The following is an 18,925-nucleotide window of genomic DNA, read 5'->3' as shown; positions in this document are numbered from 1 at the left end:
TGTTGTGTGTATCAGTAACTACAATGCTATATTATAAGGTATAATTTGCACTTTATCGCTGCTATCTTGGAACCAGTGTGGTGGAGGTCGATGGAGGTGGTTGTTTTGTTCTTTATTCCTCCTGCTCACTCCACTGGTAGGCTGTGCTAATTGTGATTGTCATGCTTTCTGGTGGGAGGATATCCCTCCCAAGTCCAGTTCTATCTGCTCCTTAGTAGCAGAGAAATTTCAGCATCTCTGTTTTTACCTTAGAAAAAGGTGGGAAATGCTGGAATTGTTTTTTGTTTTCCTCACTTTCTAAAAAGTTTGTGTAGGAACTGGTTTTCTTCTACTGCTAGTGTGTGGACCTTTTAAATTGACAGCTGCATCTACAGCTTGGTAGAAAAGAGGTAATATTGCAGCTAGCTAAGGATTGAGGCTCTCGGAGGCTCAGGCAATGCTTCTGAAGTGCTGTGGCAAGAAGGTTCTTTGGGAATCATGATGAAAGTTGCTTCCACTGGTCTCAGCTGCCCCCCCCTCCAAGCATAAGAAAGGTTCTGGCTGTCAGCTGTTGACAGTTAAGCTCAGTTGGGATTAAAGTGCCTTCAGTTCAGCTGTGGCACAAGCTGTGAACAGTGTACCAATAATAGTGGCTATCTCAGGTAGATACCCCAATATAATGTGGCAGATGTAAAAAATGGTGGCCTGCCCCTCCTGGTTGGGCGAAGGGTTGGCACTTTTGCATGGAGGAGCAGACCAGTCATGGTTGCAAAGTAGAGCAGAGGACATTTCTGGACTAATTTTAATAAGGAGGTACAAATGTCCCAGGGAGAGATATTCGTCCCTTTTAACTGTCAGTAATAATGGACATCTAAAGTTCCTCCTTGGTATGCTGTGGTCATTGTGTCGCAATGCTACTTGGCTACAGGTGCAAAATAGTGGGCAGAGTCAAGCAGGGGGCAACTGTGGGACTCTCTTCCACAAACTACGTCTGTTCTGCTTCTCTTCTCCCCTGCCTCCCTCAATGTTTTATGGTGAATTCCTTCATCCAGGCTTTGTCATCTGGATAAAATGGGTGCTACTGAAAGATTAAAAGCTGGTCTAGAAAGGAAACATAGAGCTAAGAACTGCCACAGGCATAATACTAATAAATTCAAGGAAGGAGTAATAATTGTCCTTCCCTGGTATCTAGTCCTGAGGCTTCGAAGGTTGGGTTTAAGGGGACAGGGCCATCCAGTTTTGCGCTGAACAGTGTATTAAGACGGTCAGGTGGGCTGAAGCTGTGGATCAACTACTCTCATAAAGCCACTCTGTGTTGTACTTCACAACCACAAGAGGTTAAGAGGCTCAGTTGAAAGAGACTGTTGAGAGGAGTGGAAAGCAGGGATTCAGGATCCGTGTTCAACTGGATCCAGCCCCAGGAAATTCTGGAACCTCCCCCGGTACACTTGAGCTGAGGTTTTCCCCCCCACCTTGTACCTTTACAGCCATTAGAATGCCAGTCAAGCCCAGGGGGTGAAGATATTATTCTGAGCACCACAACACACTGTGTCCGTTTTTCTTTCAGTCAAGGCCTCCATAGCTGTTGAGCTGCAGCTCTTTCCACCCTTGCCTCTTCCGTTTCTCCTTTCTTCTGCTAGCTGTTGGAATTTAGATAGTAAGCTCATTGGGACAGTGACATTTTAAACCTGCTGTGGGCAGGAAAGGTCTCTCTGGGGTATTCTTCATGGAGATTTGCTGCTGTTTCGACGCTGATTTGCGTCAGAGTCAAATTTTGGTTATTAACTGGAGATCTGTATTTTCCCCCACTGAGCAAAATAAGCCGCATTAAAAGAGAGGCAATCCAAACCACTTTTGGTGTTGCGCGGATGCCCATGAAAAAATGTTTGCTTCGCTCCTTTCTCCTCCCCCAAGAACGGTGATTGGCTGGGGGAGTTTCGTGCTCAGACAAGAATACCGCCCCTTTTGCTGCCTGCCTGCCTGCCTGCCTAGAATCCTGGCACTTCTCTCCCTCCGTCCCCGTACGCCTTCCCCGCCCCTCGCCCGGGATGGGCCTTGGAGCTGGGCCCACACCTCCAAGCCCAGGGGGACGTCGGACGGACGGCTCCAGGGGGAGACCGGCGGGGCCACGCCATGTGCTCCTCACGCGCTGGGGGTGGTGGTGGCAGCTCAGTCTAGGGCAGCTGGACCCATGGGGGGATGTTCAAGGGAAGGGGCTGTTGGCCCCTCTGCCCCAGAGGGGAGGGGGGATTTTTGAGAAATTGGATGGGAAAAATGTGCATCCTGAAAGCGGAAAACCCAAGGCAAAACTCCCTCCCATCACTCTTCTGCAGAGGGGCAGCCAGCCTGCTCTTATCTCCCTCCTCTCTCGATGCACTGTGCCCAGATCATGGCCGGCGCGCAATTCAGGGGCCTTCTTTCCTCTCCCCCCCCCCCCCCCCGCCATGCACACTGGCTGGATCGGGGCTGGCGCGCAAGCTAGGAGCCCTCCTGTCTCTCACAATGCAATGTGGCTGGATCATGGCCGGCGCACAAGCCAGGGGCCTTCTTTCCTCTCCCCCCACCCTGCCATTCCCACTTTCAGCTAAACACTTCTCTGGGCACATGGATTCCCTGCCCCCCCCCCCAATCCTGTCTATCATTAAAGGGCAACGGCTTCCACACCTATAGAAAATAGAGGGAAGCATTGAGGAAAGCGCTGCCTTGCCCCCCCCCCCGCCCCCAATTTGGAATCTGACTGTTCCAAAAGCAGAACAGAGCAAGGGTGGAAGAAAAATGGAGGAGACCAGAGGGACTGGTGCTTGTTTTTTGTGCTGGGGCTAGTGAACCGCACGAGATAAACTGCTGGGCGGAGTTGGGGCGGAGCTGGGGGCAGGCATAAACAATGAGCCTGTTGGAAGGGGAGGCCTCCTGCAAAAGGGACAGACCAAACCGTTTTCAAATACAGTGTGCTTTGTTCCCATGAAAAACCAAAACTACAGATAATTGACGGGGATAAATCGCGGCCATGAAAAAAACATTTAAATCGTGGTTTTTTTTAGTCCGTGGCAAAACAGAAGCAAAATCTACTGTGAAAAATGCCCCTCTCTGTCTGCTTCTTGAGGGGTTTTTTCCTCGTCAAGTCATTCCTTATTTGGAGCTTTCATTTGCTGTTAGTAGTTCTGTTGCAAGAGCCATTTGAACAGTTGAAAGTGCATTCCCCAGGATTCATTCCTTTAAAGTTGCATTGTTGATTGCCGTACAAGTGGCCTAAAGGATCTTGGAATAAAGTGCCCTCTCCATCAGGTATGAAGTAGATGTATTCCAGAAAGACGTGGTGGTAGTCAGGCCTGAACCCTCACTTTCTTCTGAAGCAAACTTGTACTTTCCCAACTGTCCAGTATGTATAGGATAGGGATCCAAAGGTACTATAGGATTAGGCATGCATATTTTTAGGTGCAAGGCCCAATGTTCACTGCACCCTCAGGGCTTACTGCCCAATCTAACAGAGGACCTGCAGCTTCTGCTGTTTTCATATCAGTGTCCCACTGGAAGAGATCTGCAGAGTGGCCGTTTGGGTATCTGTCTCTTCCTTTGTGCATTCATGGCAGATGGGACATTCCCATAATCTCTGCTGCTGCATTTGGGAGGCAGCTGCTTCAGCAGATTCTTTTTCCATACTTTCTAGCAGGGAGATTTCCTGCCAAGGATGTGGACACTGCTGTTTAACATGCCTCACAATTGTGCCTTTCTCCGCTGTTGGGGGTTGGGGGCGCAACTGACATCATGAATGTTTCTTCTCATTGGTGGGTAGAGTGTGTTCTGACTCACTGGGTTTGTATTGTTGCTGTGAGGTAGGATTGGGTGGTTAGCCTTCCAGGGTCCTGGAGTTATAGCTGAAATTCCGAGGATGACCATTTTTCCTATCCCACTTTTCCTTCTCGGCCGACTTCTTAAAAAAAATCAGTTTGGGACCCAGAAAGCATTTCTTTTTACAATGCAGTAGTCCTGGTTTTTTAAATAATTTCTGCTGCACTATACCCCCAAACTGGGCAGGGGGCCCTCACCACAGATGGGATGAAAACTTTGTCTAATTTACATAGCCCTACCATAGGAGCAAGTTGGAGGAGTAACCCTCATCAGAATAGCCTGCACCCGCTGAAAAAAACATTCATGGTCAATTCTGCATTCTTTTTCATGCATGTAGGATTCCCCCCTCTTTATTAATGAAACTCTGAAGCCGTGAGCACCACACAACCTTTTTTTAAAATCGAGGTAAAATGTACAAAAGGAGAGAAAAAGCATGGGCTTCTAAAAACAGTACTAAACACTGTGTAATGAAAAACTGAAAATACTTTGGCTCCTAACCTCCTGATTGACAGCTAATTTTCTGGGAAACAGTCTCTGTTAAGGAAATTAGAGGGGGGGTGTCTCCTGGTTTTAGTAGGGAAATTCAGCTACGGAGACTCCTAGAGCACTATGAGAGGTTTTCAAGCTGAATCTTTTCCCAGTGTATACGAGGGATGAGCAAATCAGTGGAGAAAGCTTTCAAAGGAGGCCTGATCTTGCCCTCTCAGCCTGTTTAGAGCTATCCCACTATGGGTGCCAAGAAACTTCCATTTTGTCACTGGTAGCACAGCAGTGCCTGCTCTTCTGCTTCACTCCGTCCCTGCACCCCTTTCCCCCCCGTGGGTGCCAGGTTAGGCCTAGGGCAGATAAGTGGCCCAATATCTCCACTGTCTTTCCTGCATGGTGATGTCAGAGGTCTTTCTCAGATCTTGTGGGAACTTTTAAAATGCATTTCTAGATTGTCTGATTGTTTATGAAGTTTACTTGGTTTGGCTGCACTGGTCAAAGGAGGACTGATTCCTCAAGATGTAGGCCAAATATGACTGCTCTGATATGCCATAGTTCATTCTCATTGCTTAACATTTAGGATTTATAATGTACCTGTGAGTTGTCAGAAGGCTGGCTATTGACTACTGATTCTCGTTTTTATATTTAAACTGAGTGACCCTGTGCAAAATACACCACCAATATTTAGGGGACCCTTAAAATGTTGGTGGCTGATACCTTGCACTGAGACTTCCTGCTCTATTTCATTGTAGAGAGCACTTGAGCCTCCTGACGTGCATCATGAAAGACTTCTTCCTGTTTCCATACTTGGTTTCCTTGTAAACCTTATAGGAATTTTTGTGTTTCAACACGGTGGACATGGTCACTCTCATGGTTCAGGTAAGTCATGAAATCTTATTCTTCATCTCATCAGCTGCTTAGTTTCCAGTTCCAGTCAAGGGCCCAGTGCCATGCTTGTGGTGTAGCAGACTAACGGATTCAGTGCTAGGGTCCCAGAGGGGACATTTTACCCTCTTACTAGGGTACTGTGAGTTGGCTCTGTGTGTTTGGTCTTGCCATAAGCAGCTTGATGAGAGCCTTGTGTTAAGGCCACTCAAGCCCTCTCCCTGTGTGTGTGTGTGTGTGTGTGTGTGTGTGTGTGTGTGTGTGTGTGTGTGTAAAGTGCCGTCAAGTCGCAGCTGACTTATGGCAACCCCTTTTGGGGTTTTCATGGCAAGAGACTAACAGAGGTGGTTTGCCAGTGCCTTCCTCTGCACAGCAACCTCGTATTCCTTGGTGGTCTCCCATCCAAATACTAACCAGGGCCGACCCTGCTTAGCTTCTGAGATCTGACGAGATCAGGCTAGCCTGGGCCATCCAGGTCAGGGCCCTCTCCCTATAGTATCGGCAAAAACACTGCAGTAAAAGACGCATGGGGCAGGACACAGGATGTTCTTGCTGTGCAAGCAGCATGAGGTTGGACTTCTACACTTATGGCTTTCGAACTGATGCTTGCTTTGCTGCTTTGACTGGCCTTCAGCTGAGACTGATTTTTCTACTGCTTTCTAAATGCAGTGTGTGAAATTAGCATATGACAAATATGCAGAACTGCCACGCAAGCATTTTAGACTTTAAAAACTTATACAGAAGGCATGTCAGCTAAGCTCTGGAAGTTTGAGAATGGTACGCAATGCGTTGCCTATAAGGGAGAAGTCAAGTCTGCTGTTACTCAGGATTAAAGTATAATTCTGTTTATATAATCTTTAACCTGTTGTTTTGTTCTGAATTGATTTGGAGTAGGGCTTCAGTGTTTTAGTCAACTGAATTGGTGAAATCGGTTAGTTAAAAGCCTTTTGATTGGCAAAAATTCCTTATTAATCTTGAAATATACTTAAAACAATTTTTTTAAAATTCAGATGGCAGCAATCATTCCTTTCTGTGTGTGAAACAAGGGAGTACCTCTTCTGCAGTGTGCCTGCTGTTACATACATACATAGATAATTAATAAATAAGACATGCTGTTTTTACATTATGTTATTCAGATGCACACTTAAGCAGGCTTGCAGAGCAATCCTAAGCAGAACTGCACTTTTGTCCATTGATTTCAGTGAACTTAGAAGGGTGAAACACTGCTTAGGATTGCACTGCAAATCAGTTATTTGATCAAAACATGTATTATTCAGCTGAGAATTTTAAAATCTGGTATCAGCCTAAAAGAAAAGAGAAAGACCCCACAAGAGATGGACTGACTCAATAAAGGAAGCCACAGCCCTCAATTTGCAGGATCTGAGCAGGGCTGTCAAGGATAGGACCTTTTGGAGGACTTTCATTCAAGGGGTCGCCATGAGTCAGAGGCAACTTGACAGCACTTCTCTCTCTCTCTCTCTCTCACACACACGCCTAATATGGAATAGTTTTGTGTTTCAGAGTTGGCTGTACTATTTATCAGGGTGCAGCAACCAGCTTTAGTGGTGTTAACAGGCAACAGTTAGATTTTATTTTTGTGTTACCCATTTTTGTGTTACCCAAACACCTTGATTGATCTCTGCCCCTTTCCTTCTCTCTTACTATGCAAATGAAACGGTAAGATTAACTTGGAGAACTTGATATTAGTCACAGTGGAGAAACAAATTCTATAAATTTACCTAGTAAATCTCTATTTACAGGACATGAGCATAGCCATTCACTGTTCAATGGAGCTCTGAGTCATGGGCACAGCCATGGGGGACACGGTCACAGTCATGATTCCAAGCATGACCACGGGCATGGCCATTCCCATGATCACAGCCAAGGGCACGGATGTTCTCAGCGTAAGGACTACTGTCACGGTAAGTGTGTAAAACAGGTGGCTCAGGGTTATTATGCCATCTCTTGTCACTTTTCACTGATCAGCATCCGTGGAGCCGTTGCAAGATCGCAGAATGTTCAGTGTACTAAGATCTAAAAAGCCTGTATGAAAATACTTTCTTGCTACCAAATGGGTTTCCTGGGTGTATTATGTGTTAAGAAACTTCATCTGCTACTTTTCAAGAAAGTTTAAAGGAAATGGAAACAAAGCAAATACCAAATTGTAGTCATTTTTATCTACCCGCCTGTTGGGGAAAGAAAAAGTGATGCTCCTTTCAAAACAAATAGAGCTGTAGATTTCTTAATCTCTACAAGCAGGACCTTCCTGTGTCATGGAAGGAGTCTGCTGACCAGCCTGAAACATATCTCTCAACACCCCACCCCCATTTAAAGCCCAAATGATCGCATTGCTAGGTATTGCCATGGATAATAAATGTTGGGGGCAAGCAACAGGCGATACAATGTCCTAATTTCAGGAAAACAGTTACTCACCGTGCTTACCCACTATGGGCTTTCAATCTTTTTATTTTTAGGGAATTGAAATGTCTGTAGTCTGGTTGCAGAACCATTTGGATTTCAGTGATATGGGTTACTTCTCATTGGAGTTCTCAGTGTTGATTTTCACATGAATTTCACATGTTCTGGCTTTGTTTGACTAACTCTTGGATTCTCAGCCTGGTGGCATTCTGTCCTTAGATACCAGCCATTGTTTGGAAATCCTGACATTGTGTCCAAGGTTGGCAGACAAGAAACCTTTCCTCTGGTTGTACCTTTAATATTAGCCTCTTCCAGATCTCATTCTCAGCTTTTTTCACTGTCGTGGAGGTTTTTGAGGGTTCATTGTTTTTCCCCCACCTCTCAGCTTTATTCCTTTCCTCTATTTCCCCCCTATTTTGTGAGTTTTTGTACTTTTGGTTGAGGGGAACCTATTCATTTTATAAGTAGTTGTTAAAAGTAACGTGTCCCTTTTAAAAAGTGTCAGAACTGAAGTCCCTCCACACTGAGAAGCTAAATAAACTTAATATTCCTGTTGTTTCTACAGATGATCACCTAGGTGAACTGGCTGCAGGGTCCAGCAAACAGATTTTAGAAGGTATGGCATGATTACAGCATGTGTCAAACATTTGTTTAATAGCCATAGATGTTTGAACCTGAAAAAATATACATTTTATATTGAAATCATGATCAAACAAGTTTCTTCTCATTTTGTCCAGCAAATAGTTACTTTCAATGTTAATAAAATTAGCAGTTAATAAATTAGAGAGCCAGCATGGTATAGTGGTTAGGAGTGGCAGACTCCAATTTGGAGAACCAAATTTGATTCCCCACTCCTCCACATGAAACCTGCTGGGTGACCTTGGGCCAGTCACAGTTCTCTCAGAACTCTCTCAGCCCCACCTACCTCACAAGGTATCTGTTGTGGGGAAGGGAAGGTGATTGTAAGATGCTTTGAGACTCACTAAAAGGTAAAGAAAAGCAGGGTATAAACCCACCTCTTCTTCTTCTCCTGAAGACCAATTCTCTATAGATAGCTATGAAGAACATGAAGCAACTGAGGGATTGAAATCTTACAAGGATTGTGTTAAATTGGTCATTTGTACTTGAAAGGTTACTAAATTCATGTACTGCGGTGTTCAGAAAGGAAATGGAAAGGGCAATGATTCTTATGCCTAGATATATTGACCTGGCGCAGAACCTGCTGTTGAGCTTCCATTGTTTTATGGAGCTGGATCTTTCTTAATACAACCCGCTGATTCCTACATTTCAGGATTAATTGGCCAGACATAATAATGTAGTCATTTATTAGTAATGTTTATAAATTATTTCTTTCTACAGCTTTGTGAGCTGCTTGTTAATAATGTGTTATTTGACAACAGTAATATGGTATAAACCTGTATGTATACGATGGCTTGATATTTTCTTTACAAGAATATTTCTAATCTGCTTTTCTATGATATGCCTGCAGAGGGCGCTAAGTGTTCTTTCTGCACACTTTGTGTCATACTGTTTACAGATTTTTTTCCATCCTGTTAATGCACAGTAAAGTAGTTTCATTGAAGATTCTATAACTTTTCTCTAATAAATAACTCGTCAGTACAGAGAAACTCTATAACATGTTAATATGTTCTTCAGCCTATGCATTAGAGTAGTTGTTTTCATCCTTTGATGCTATGTTACAGTAAAATGGCCTGTTAGTTCGGAAGTAAGAGAGGTGTTTTTCTTCCATGACTCAGTGGGTTGGAGCCTATGAATTTGTTCTGCTAATGGTGGAGCCTTGTGCTGGAGGAAGACTCTGGTGGAATGGATTCATAGGGTCCAGACTATATCATGGTATGTGTGGAACAGGATCATTGGGGTGTCTTACAAGTGTAGAAGGAAAAGAATTCTTGGGCTCTGTGTCTGGCTGCTATACCCATCAGTACCAGCAGAGGGCTCCATAGGCTTAATATTTTGATAGCTGCAAATTGTTCTACATTCTAGTGGTGACACCTGGATTTGTGTAATTTGTTAATTGAAGAACTTGAGTAGCTCATTCAGCAGAGGCATTTACAGCTAGTATTGGCAGCAGCTAAAACATAAGATCTCACAACGCTTTCCAGAATTTTCTTCTGGCAAAATTTCTTTGTGTTCAATAAGTAAAAGCTCTCGGTTTGCACGCTGTGGTGTACATGTAACCACATAAGGATCTTACAATTTCTGGTATGATAAGTTGGCAAGAGAAATGTTAACTGCACCCCTACTACTGATTAGAAATAAGGGAAGCTGGTGCTGTATTGGGCCTCTTCTCATGTTGTCAGGAACAGGAACTGCAGCAATGTGGTTCTTCCATGCCTTACTCAGGTTAATCTGAAAAGCGTCCAGTTTCAGGGAAAGAGCTCCTGCTGGAAATTTTGGCAATGCTGTTGTGGGAAGAGTAGCCAGGTAGACATCTTTCTCATGACTGGGGTTTCTGATGCCATCTTTGCAGCACAGGAAGGAACTACGTTTTAGTAGCTCTTACAAGGTAAAACAGAATGTGAGACAGGGCCATGAATTTATACATAGTTGCATAAACACAGTGGTAAACATTTGTCAAGTAACTAGTTATCTCTTGCTGTTCTAAATGACTCTGTTACTTAATTTAAAGGCCGGCGCTTTTTTAACCTCTTCTGATCTTGCATATGCTTTCTTGTAGGAGTATTTTTACACATTGTTGCTGACACACTTGGAAGTATTGGGGTAATTATATCAGCACTACTGATGCAGAACTATGGTCTCATGATAGCTGACCCTGTCTGTTCAATGCTGATAGCCCTGCTTATAGGAGTAAGGTAAGTACTACTATAGGTGATTAAAGCCCTTTCCAGGTACAACCCTGCGGGGTTTGCAATCTTAATAGGCACCATAAATTTAATTAACAATGTCCATTACTTTGGCAATGACTGTTCTTTTTTTTGTTTGGCTTTTTTCCTATCTTGCATCATTGTGTTTATATACCTAATGCAGTTTCCCCAGTCAGCAGCCAATTTGTTTATACACTTTGTAAAAATGGCCCTTCCGATCCACATTGTGAATCATCTTTTCTGTGTTGTGTGTGCTTATGTGAACCAATGTACTGTACTACTAAATGAAGCAGAATGCCCTCAAATTCAATGGAGTCCAGCCTGCTGGCACACAGTGTAGCTTGTCCTTTGTCAGGCTAAACTGCCAGACTTCTCATAGAAGGCTGCTCAGGATCTCTGCTTATCTGGAGAGGTGTCCTGCTGTTTTGGTGTAACTTGTCAAGTTATTTTTAATGCATTCCACATTGCAAGGGATACGTGAGCTTGACGAAGCTTTGAAGTATCACCTGCTTTCCCGTTACTGTTGCTTTTAGAGAGCACAGTAAACACGTTGATAATGCTATGTGCAAGATTTTGAGTCTCTTGGAGCACTTCTTCGAGCTGTATGAGGGGAAAAAAATTCTTTTTTTAAAGGGTGAGTAACAAGATGAATACATGAAGTTGCCATAAGCTGAATCATACCTTTGGTCTATCAGAGTCAGCACTGTCTGCACAGACTAGCAGCAGCTCTCCAGGGTCTTAGATCAAGGTTTTTCACATCTCTTACTGCCTGACCTTTTTAACTGAACCTGGAACCAAGCAGATGCTCTACCACTGGGCTGTGGCCCCTCCTGATGTTTCTGAATGAGGCCATTAAACTAAGCCCTGTTCTCTAGGCAGGATAATTAAGAAAGCTCTTGTATTCTTTGGGTTGGGTCCTGTAACTCCCTTCTGCAAAGCTGGATCCTGTGACTCACTTTCCTCAAAGGAGGATGGCTTTTTCTGATGGAGAAAAGTCTCTTAGTTCTTGTAGGTTATCCGGGCTGTGTAACCGTGGTCTTGGAATTTTCTTTCCTGACGTTTCGCCAGCAACTGTGTTACTACTCTGAAGATGCCTGCCACAGTTGCTGGCGAAACGTCAGGAAAGAAAATTCCAAGACCACGGTTACACAGCCCGGATAACCTACAAGAACCAATGAACTCTGACAGTGAAAGCCTTCGACAAAAGTCTCTTAGTTGAAGGAAATCTTTCTCTGTTGGAGGGAGGCTTTGTTGAAGGGAGGCATAGACTCCAGCCCTTGGATTAGAACTTTGGTTTGTGTAAAGAGAACATGGAGGTGCTCCCTTTGTAAATGTGGGGGAAAAAAAGTTAAGCCCATCCCTACCACTCAGGGATCTCTCTTGCAAGTTGGAAAAAAGAATCCCAGGCAAAGGTAGCAGGTAATTTGGAAGCTTGGCCTGTGGAAGAGTTCCATCCATCTCAAAAGGTTGCATAATGCATTCTAAACATTGGCCATTTCTAATGACGATAGTATTCTTACAGGTGGTCTTACAAGTTTTTAGGTATTGCATCAGCACAGTAGAAGCTCGATGACACAACTTTAACCTCTTGATGTTGCTGTTGTGAACAGTATATCTTGGTAAATGAATCAGTACTAGTGGTGCTTGTACAGATAAATAGCAGAATATTATCAATATAATATGTAAAATTTTTGGCCATTATACTTTTAACTGTACTGGCTTAATACCAAAATAAAATGTTACCTAAATTTGAAGTTTGCCTTTTCAGGTGGCCAAGACAATACTCTCATGCCTCATCCAATGTACTTTTACAAATACCTTGTTGCCGTAAATCTTCAGTTGATCAAGTTAGCCAATGTTAATTCTTGTAAAATACCATATACTGGCATGGTCTAATTTCTGTCATGCATGCCAGTTTTTCTTTTACCAGTGAGGGGAAGAGAACCTATTGTAGATGTGCTTTTTGGAGAGGAAAAAAAGCAAACTTGTACGAATGGCTGCTTTTGCCCTTTGAAGCGAGGGCCAAAGATGACTTCTATAAAATTTATGTTCTTGTGGGTAAAATCTAAATCACGTTGACACTGGTGGCCCCCAGTGATTTACAGTGCCTCTCAGTTCTTTGCACTTTGAAAGACTCTTTAGGAGGCGCAGCCAGTAGCAGCAGCATAGAGCTGACGGCTTCATTGACTCATGGATCACGTTTTTGTGGGTCTCTTAAAAGAGAAGTGTCAGCATAAGTACACTTTCAAATCAAGCTCTTGTTTTCATAGTGAAGTGCACTGTCATTGCCTTGGCTTGATGCCAGGTTCATGCAATATGCTCCATCTGCATGGATCAGCATGCCTTTACTGAGCAGCAGTCTGACACTATACATACCATGATCATATCCTATGATGAAAATTATTATGAGGATCTTAAGAGTGTAAATATTTGACCACGGCATTCCCTCCAATTGAAAGAGGCTTGTAGCACCTTAAAGGCTAATAGACTTATTGTGACACAGGTTTTCTATGGACTAGATTGAATTTCCTCAGATGTATGAAGTAATATCCTCAGCTGATAGATACACAGAGGAAGAAAAATGGTAAAGAGGGTAGACAGAGAGTGAAAGGCAAGTGGCAGCAAGAGGTCGTCTATTCTGGCAGTTTGCAAATAAGTCTACGGATGATGATGATTTATACATTTCTGCTAGAGGGCATGGCCTAAAAGAACGAGCTCATACAGCTTCCTTGCATGGTCACCTGGAAGCAAATATCAGTGACCCTCAGTTGTTAGGAAATACCCTTTTTCCCAGGCAGGCAAAGGAATATGAAGAAGCATCGAAACGACTAGTCCATGCGAATTTTGGCATAATATAGATTGTTGGATCTGATTCACCAGGGATTAGGAATGTGACGTTTATCTACAAGATATTGCTTACAATACACAAATGAAATATTGTAAGTAGCATAGTATGCAGGAAATGAAGTAACATAGGAGACGTTTCTAGTGTGGGTAACCTAGCTTTTGTTTGACGCAAGCACAAAGAGCTGCATTCGATAGCTTCAGGCTAATGAAGAAAGGTATGTGTTACTGGTTGGCTGTGCCTTCCAGTGCTCATTATTAGAACTGCATTGTGTATTTGCATTGTGGGCAATAGAGTATCCAGAGACATGCCTAGCTTTGGCTGGGACTTCTGTTACCTTTCTGCAGCATACCCCATTCCATTTTTAACATCTGAAGGAAGAATTACATATTCTAATTTCAATTGAGCTATTTTGTATTTCTTCTACAAGGAGACTACTGGAATTAAATTTGTTAAAATGCATGAAGCATAACAGAGAGAAAGATCCAGTCTTTAGCAGCTGAACCTGGGGCTGCTATGTCAGGTTTGTGAGGCTTCGTGCCTCTTTGTAGTAGGAGTACTGAAGCAGTAACATTGATCCCTTTTTAGCTGTGCAGATTCAGTTCTTGTGTGGCTCAGTTGTGTAGTCTGTCCATCTGATGGGGGAGAGTGAATCTTGGGTTTTGTGCAAATCTCCACTGTATGTACAGTGTTGAGTGTGAACTGGAACCTGCTCACGCAATCTGTGTGTGTGTGTACATATGAACCAACTTCAGCATGTTTATGTTCCTGTTGTATGTGTTCTTTTTTAAGTTGGTAAAAGGGATTGGTTCCAGCTGGCCAGGTGAATGTTACAGAATTAAATTGGTGTAAACATCCCATTGGGAAAGTTGCTTAATTAGAAATGTATGTTGCATGTTAGAAGAGTGTGTGCGTATATTGCTGATTTTCAGATTAATAGAGCTGAATTTAATTTACTGAACAGTTGAAATGGAAGCTTTCCTGTTGAAGACATTTCAAGAGGGAAAAAAAGTTGATTGTCTTAATGCAAATTCCTGATTCTTTTGTCCAGATATTTTAAACATGAAAGCAACTGCTCCCTTTTGGCTATATCACTTGTAGAAATTTACATGAAAATAGTTGTATATAAGATAAAGGTATCTATAGGAACACTCTTAAAAAATGGCTTTTCCGTACTCTCCTCTGGGTAGGTGATATGACACTGTGAAGTTCTGTACCAGAAAGTAGCTTTTAATCTACAACAAAACCCATAATGACTTATGCAAGCCTGCATTTTCCTCAAGACAGAAACAGATATCCTTTCAAACCCAAGCCAGCAAATATACATGATGGTTGTATCGCAATACAGAGGATTCACTGTGTAGTGCAGAGTAACAGTTGCCAAGAGTACTCATGGAAACCACTCTTTAGGCCACAATGGTGATGGGGAAATACCAAGGACTGAAACACAATGAATGCTCAATCTGGAAGGGCATGTGGGCTGCATATTAAGTGGGCAAAGCAGTAAGCATTTTACTGATGGCTTAATGGTGACATACACTCCTAATCGACCAAGGTGGGATCTCTTTCCCATGGAGTGAGACTTTTATCTCCAGTTGCTCTTTTCTTTCACGAGTTCTTTGCAGCGCAGTGTTGTTCAGCTGCTGTGCTGAATCACAGCATGAACAGTTTAAATATGCATTTAAATTATTATCCTTCTGCCTTTACTCAGTTGCTGTATTCCCTTTAGTTTGAAGTGCGGGATGCCAGTAACAAGTGCTCAGTATAATAGTGTCCAGTTTAGATTGTTGGATGTTACAAAATAGCAGAAATGGAACACTGTTCTGTGGTTTTTTTGTTCTGCAATGCCTTTCTCTTTCCTGTTTTTTTTCCTGTTCCTTCCCCACTCCTCTCCCATTATCCAATAGCAAATTCCTTGTATAATTGTGCTTTAGAGGGAACACCAGTACCGTTCTATAACTTATTCCCCATGAGTACAACAGTTCCTTTCCTTGGATATGTTTACTCTCTCTCTCTCTCTCTCTCTGTGTGTGTGTGTAGAATACAAACTTGCTAATTGAATTTTACATTAAAAAGACTATAACTAGATGCGGAAATAATTCTGTTGCAAAATGCATTATTCAGAATGGGCCTTTGGAAACCACAGGATTGTTTAGATGTTACAACAGAGGCTACTGAACATACACAGAGGACAGATTAGTGTTTGGCCCACTGGTTCCCTCCCTCCCCTCTAACTTCTGTAAGAGCCCAGCATAATCCCAAACCCTGCTTTGTCAGGATTCTTTGTCAGAGAGTCTACACATGTACAGGTTGCATGCATGTAGGTTCGTTGAAAGCTGTATATACACTTATTCTCTTATGGGGAGGGGGCATGGTCCCACTGACCCCTAGGTGTGTTCACTTACTATAACTATATTAGTAAATTTTTATCCTGCCCTTTGTCCAGGGAACTCAGGCTGGCTCACATCATTCTCCCCTCTTCTGTTTTATCTTCACAACAGCCTTGTAAGGTAGGTGAGGCTGCAAGAGAGTGACTGGCCCAAAGACAGCCAAAGAGCTTCATGGCAGAACAGGATTTGAACCTGGGGCGCCCAGATCTTTGTCCAGCGCTCCAACCACTTCACCGTAGAGATTTGCTACAGCTGCTGCTGAAGAAGTGAGAGTTTGGAGTCAGTGACATTTGGAGGGCATCATCTTAATGCTTGTCTGATTCCATGTACCTAATTAACCACTTTCATGTTGAGAAACAGTTTTGTATTGCTTTGTTCCCGTTGAGTCATGTGGGTACTCCCCCAGAGTCAACACCGAAATGGTGTCACAGCTGAAAAAGTAATGTACCAGTTAAGTTTACCTGCGGCCCATACAGGAGACGCCCACTTGAGGGCTAATTTTGTCCTAGCTCACTTGTTGCATCAGGAGTGTTCCCAAGCAAGCGTTTGAGTCTGTTCAGGTGTCTGTTGCACAAAAGAAATCCCTGAAGAAAGGAAGTGTGCATGGTAGTAAAATATTTTTTTAAGGGGGCATATCATTTTTAGAGACATCAATCCTACATTTGGGGCCATCTTACTTTTGTGCAAATATGGTAGGTACCGTGCCACTGTAAGTCAAACTCATTTTTTTTTGTCAGACTCCTTTAAAACCAAATGATTGGAGAAATATGCAGTTACCCAATTATGTGTTTGTTTTAGAGGCAGAATGCTTCTGCTGAAAGGAAATGATTTTGAAATGTAGCTGAGGCCCGCCTTAAGTACAGCATAAGGCTGGATGAATTCCATGTATTCAGAGCAGATGGACTTTGTTGAAAAAAACACATGCAACAATGTCAAGTAAATTGCTGACAGTCATGAATTTCCTGTTTGTGGTCTGGATACAGTGACTGTGGCTAGGAAGCCCTTTCCCACAGTGTTCCACTTTCTCTATCAAATATTTTGTTTATGTTGGCTAACTCGGGTTGTCTTCCCTGGAACTTTTGCCTGACTTCAATGGGATTAGAAGAGTGTAACTCTGCTTAGGGTGGCTGTGATAGCAGCACAAGCTCTGTGCCATGAAGTGTCATAAATTATCACGAAACTGCCTGCTAGAGCCCCTCATTCCTTACCGTGGGGGAACTTTTATCTTAGGGATCTTCTCTCTTTAGTCATGTTGGATACTACTCCCTCACCTACTGTATGGTAGAATAAATGAACAGAAGTATCAACTGGTTATAAAGTCAAAATGCCATCCCAGATAGAAAGAGTTCTTTTGGTGGTGGTGGTGGTAAGTGCCATCAAGTCACAGCGACTTATGGCAACCCCATAGGGTTTTCAAGGCGAGAGATGAACAGACATGGTTTGCCATTGCCTGCTTCTGCATAGCAATCCTGAATGTCCTTGATCGATGTCTCCTCCAAATACTAACCAGGGACAAACCTGCTTAGCTTCTGAGATCTGAGGAGATGGGGCTAGTCTAGACCATCCAGGTCAGAGCCAGTGGTACTGATATCCAAGCCTAATGTCCAAGGCTTGCTTTGTGTTTGCCTGATATGGCAGTGGCACCTCTTCATGCCACAAGCGTATTCAGTCCCATCTTCTTGCTGCCTATGTCAAGTTCCACTTGCCTGTCAAGTTTCTGCTTTTTGTGCCTTTAGTCTGTCATGACGGGACTGCTGCAACATGCAATCCTTCTGACGTTGCTCTTCGGACTTGTGTTTACTTCAGTCAGGAGAGGAGCTAATAATAGCAAAGAGAAGTCTGGATGCACGAGCTGCCTCACAAGACACAGCGGGGCAGTTTGCCTGCACTCCCATGACTAATCGAAATGCCATGAACAGTTAAAATATGAGTAGCTTAGCCAAATACCTGACCTGACCTCTGAGCCTGGTGGGACAGCAGTTATGATAGTGCCGTTAAGGTAGGGGGAATTGTCAATATGTTAATTCAGTATGATAATTCTTTTTTCCAGGTAGTGCCCCCAAAGAGGTTACCCTTGAAAATGTGTGTTCGCTCCAGACCTTGGGAGGGTAGTGAGAAGCTTTTAAATGACTGATGGTACTTTTTGTGTATATCAGATTTTTTAAATGAACTGTAACAGAGGCATTGCACCAATGAAACCTCCCTTAAACTAAATTTCTTCTCAGTTGTGGCAAGAAAGAGTTCTTCAATTTACTATGTCTGATCTGAATTGCAAGTGAAATGTGAGCTTGGCCATGTCTAAAAGGTATGTCTGGACATCCACTGCAAGGTAACCGCAATTATGTGGTGTGTTTGGACATTCATTACAAGGTGCTTCTTCAGGAAGCACATTATTTTCCAGATGTTCCTTACATTGAGGGAAAAAAGTATTTGATCCACTGCTGAATTTGCCCGTTTGCCCTCTGACGAAGAAATGACCAGTCCATAATTTTAATGGTAGGTCTATTGTAGCTGTGAGAGACAGAATAACAACAGGAAAAACCCCAGAAACCCAGAAGACAAAAGTCAGAGATTGATGTGCATTATAATGAGTGAAATAAGTATTTGATCCCTTTGCAAAAGATGACTTAGTACTTGGTGGCAAAACCCTTGTTGGCAATTACAGATGTCAGACGTTTCTTGTAAGTGGCCACCAGGTTTGCACACATCTCAGGAGGTATTTTGTCCCACTCCTCTTTGCAGATCTTCTCCAAGTCAGTAAGATTTTGAGGCTGATGTGTAGCTACTTGAACCTTCAGCTCCCTCCACAGATTTTCGATGGGATTAAGGTCTGGAGACTGGCTAGGCCACTCCAGGACCTTAATGTGCTTCTTCTTGAGCCACTCCTTTGTTGCCTTGACTGTGTGTTTTGGGTCATTGTCATGCTGGAATACCCATCCTCGACCCATTTTCAATGCCCTGGCTGAGGGAAGGAGGTGCTCACCCAAGATTTGATGATACATGGTCCCGTCCATCGTCCCTTCGTTGCGGTAAAGGTGTCCTGTCCCCTTAGCAGAAAAACACCCCCAAAGCATAATATGTCCCCCTCCATGTTTGATGGTGGGGATGGTGTTCTTGGGGTCGTAGGCAGCATTCCTCCTCCTCCAAACACGGCGAGTTGAGTTGATGCCAAAGAGCTCGATTTTGGTCTAATCTGACCACAACACTTTCACCCAGTTCTCTTCTGG

The 18,925-nt window shown here is 43.3% G+C and overlaps 1 protein-coding gene across 1 annotated transcript in view; it reads left to right on the top strand.

Moving 5' to 3' along the window:
• SLC30A7 (solute carrier family 30 member 7) overlaps window positions 1-18,925 on the top strand; it is a 40,773-nt gene that overhangs the window by 7,742 nt on the left and 14,106 nt on the right. Inside the window, exons 5-8 of the mRNA XM_056844427.1 lie at window positions 5,067-5,193; window positions 6,960-7,166; window positions 8,183-8,233; window positions 10,316-10,451. Coding sequence (XP_056700405.1) covers window positions 5,067-5,193; window positions 6,960-7,166; window positions 8,183-8,233; window positions 10,316-10,451 — 521 coding nt within the window. The remainder of the gene's footprint in view (window positions 1-5,066; window positions 5,194-6,959; window positions 7,167-8,182; window positions 8,234-10,315; window positions 10,452-18,925) is intronic.

This window comes from Euleptes europaea, chromosome 2 (genome assembly GCF_029931775.1).
Source record: "Euleptes europaea isolate rEulEur1 chromosome 2, rEulEur1.hap1, whole genome shotgun sequence".
Classification (NCBI taxonomy): Eukaryota; Metazoa; Chordata; class Lepidosauria; order Squamata; family Sphaerodactylidae; genus Euleptes; species Euleptes europaea.
This window is presented reverse-complemented; position numbering and strand designations above follow the sequence as displayed.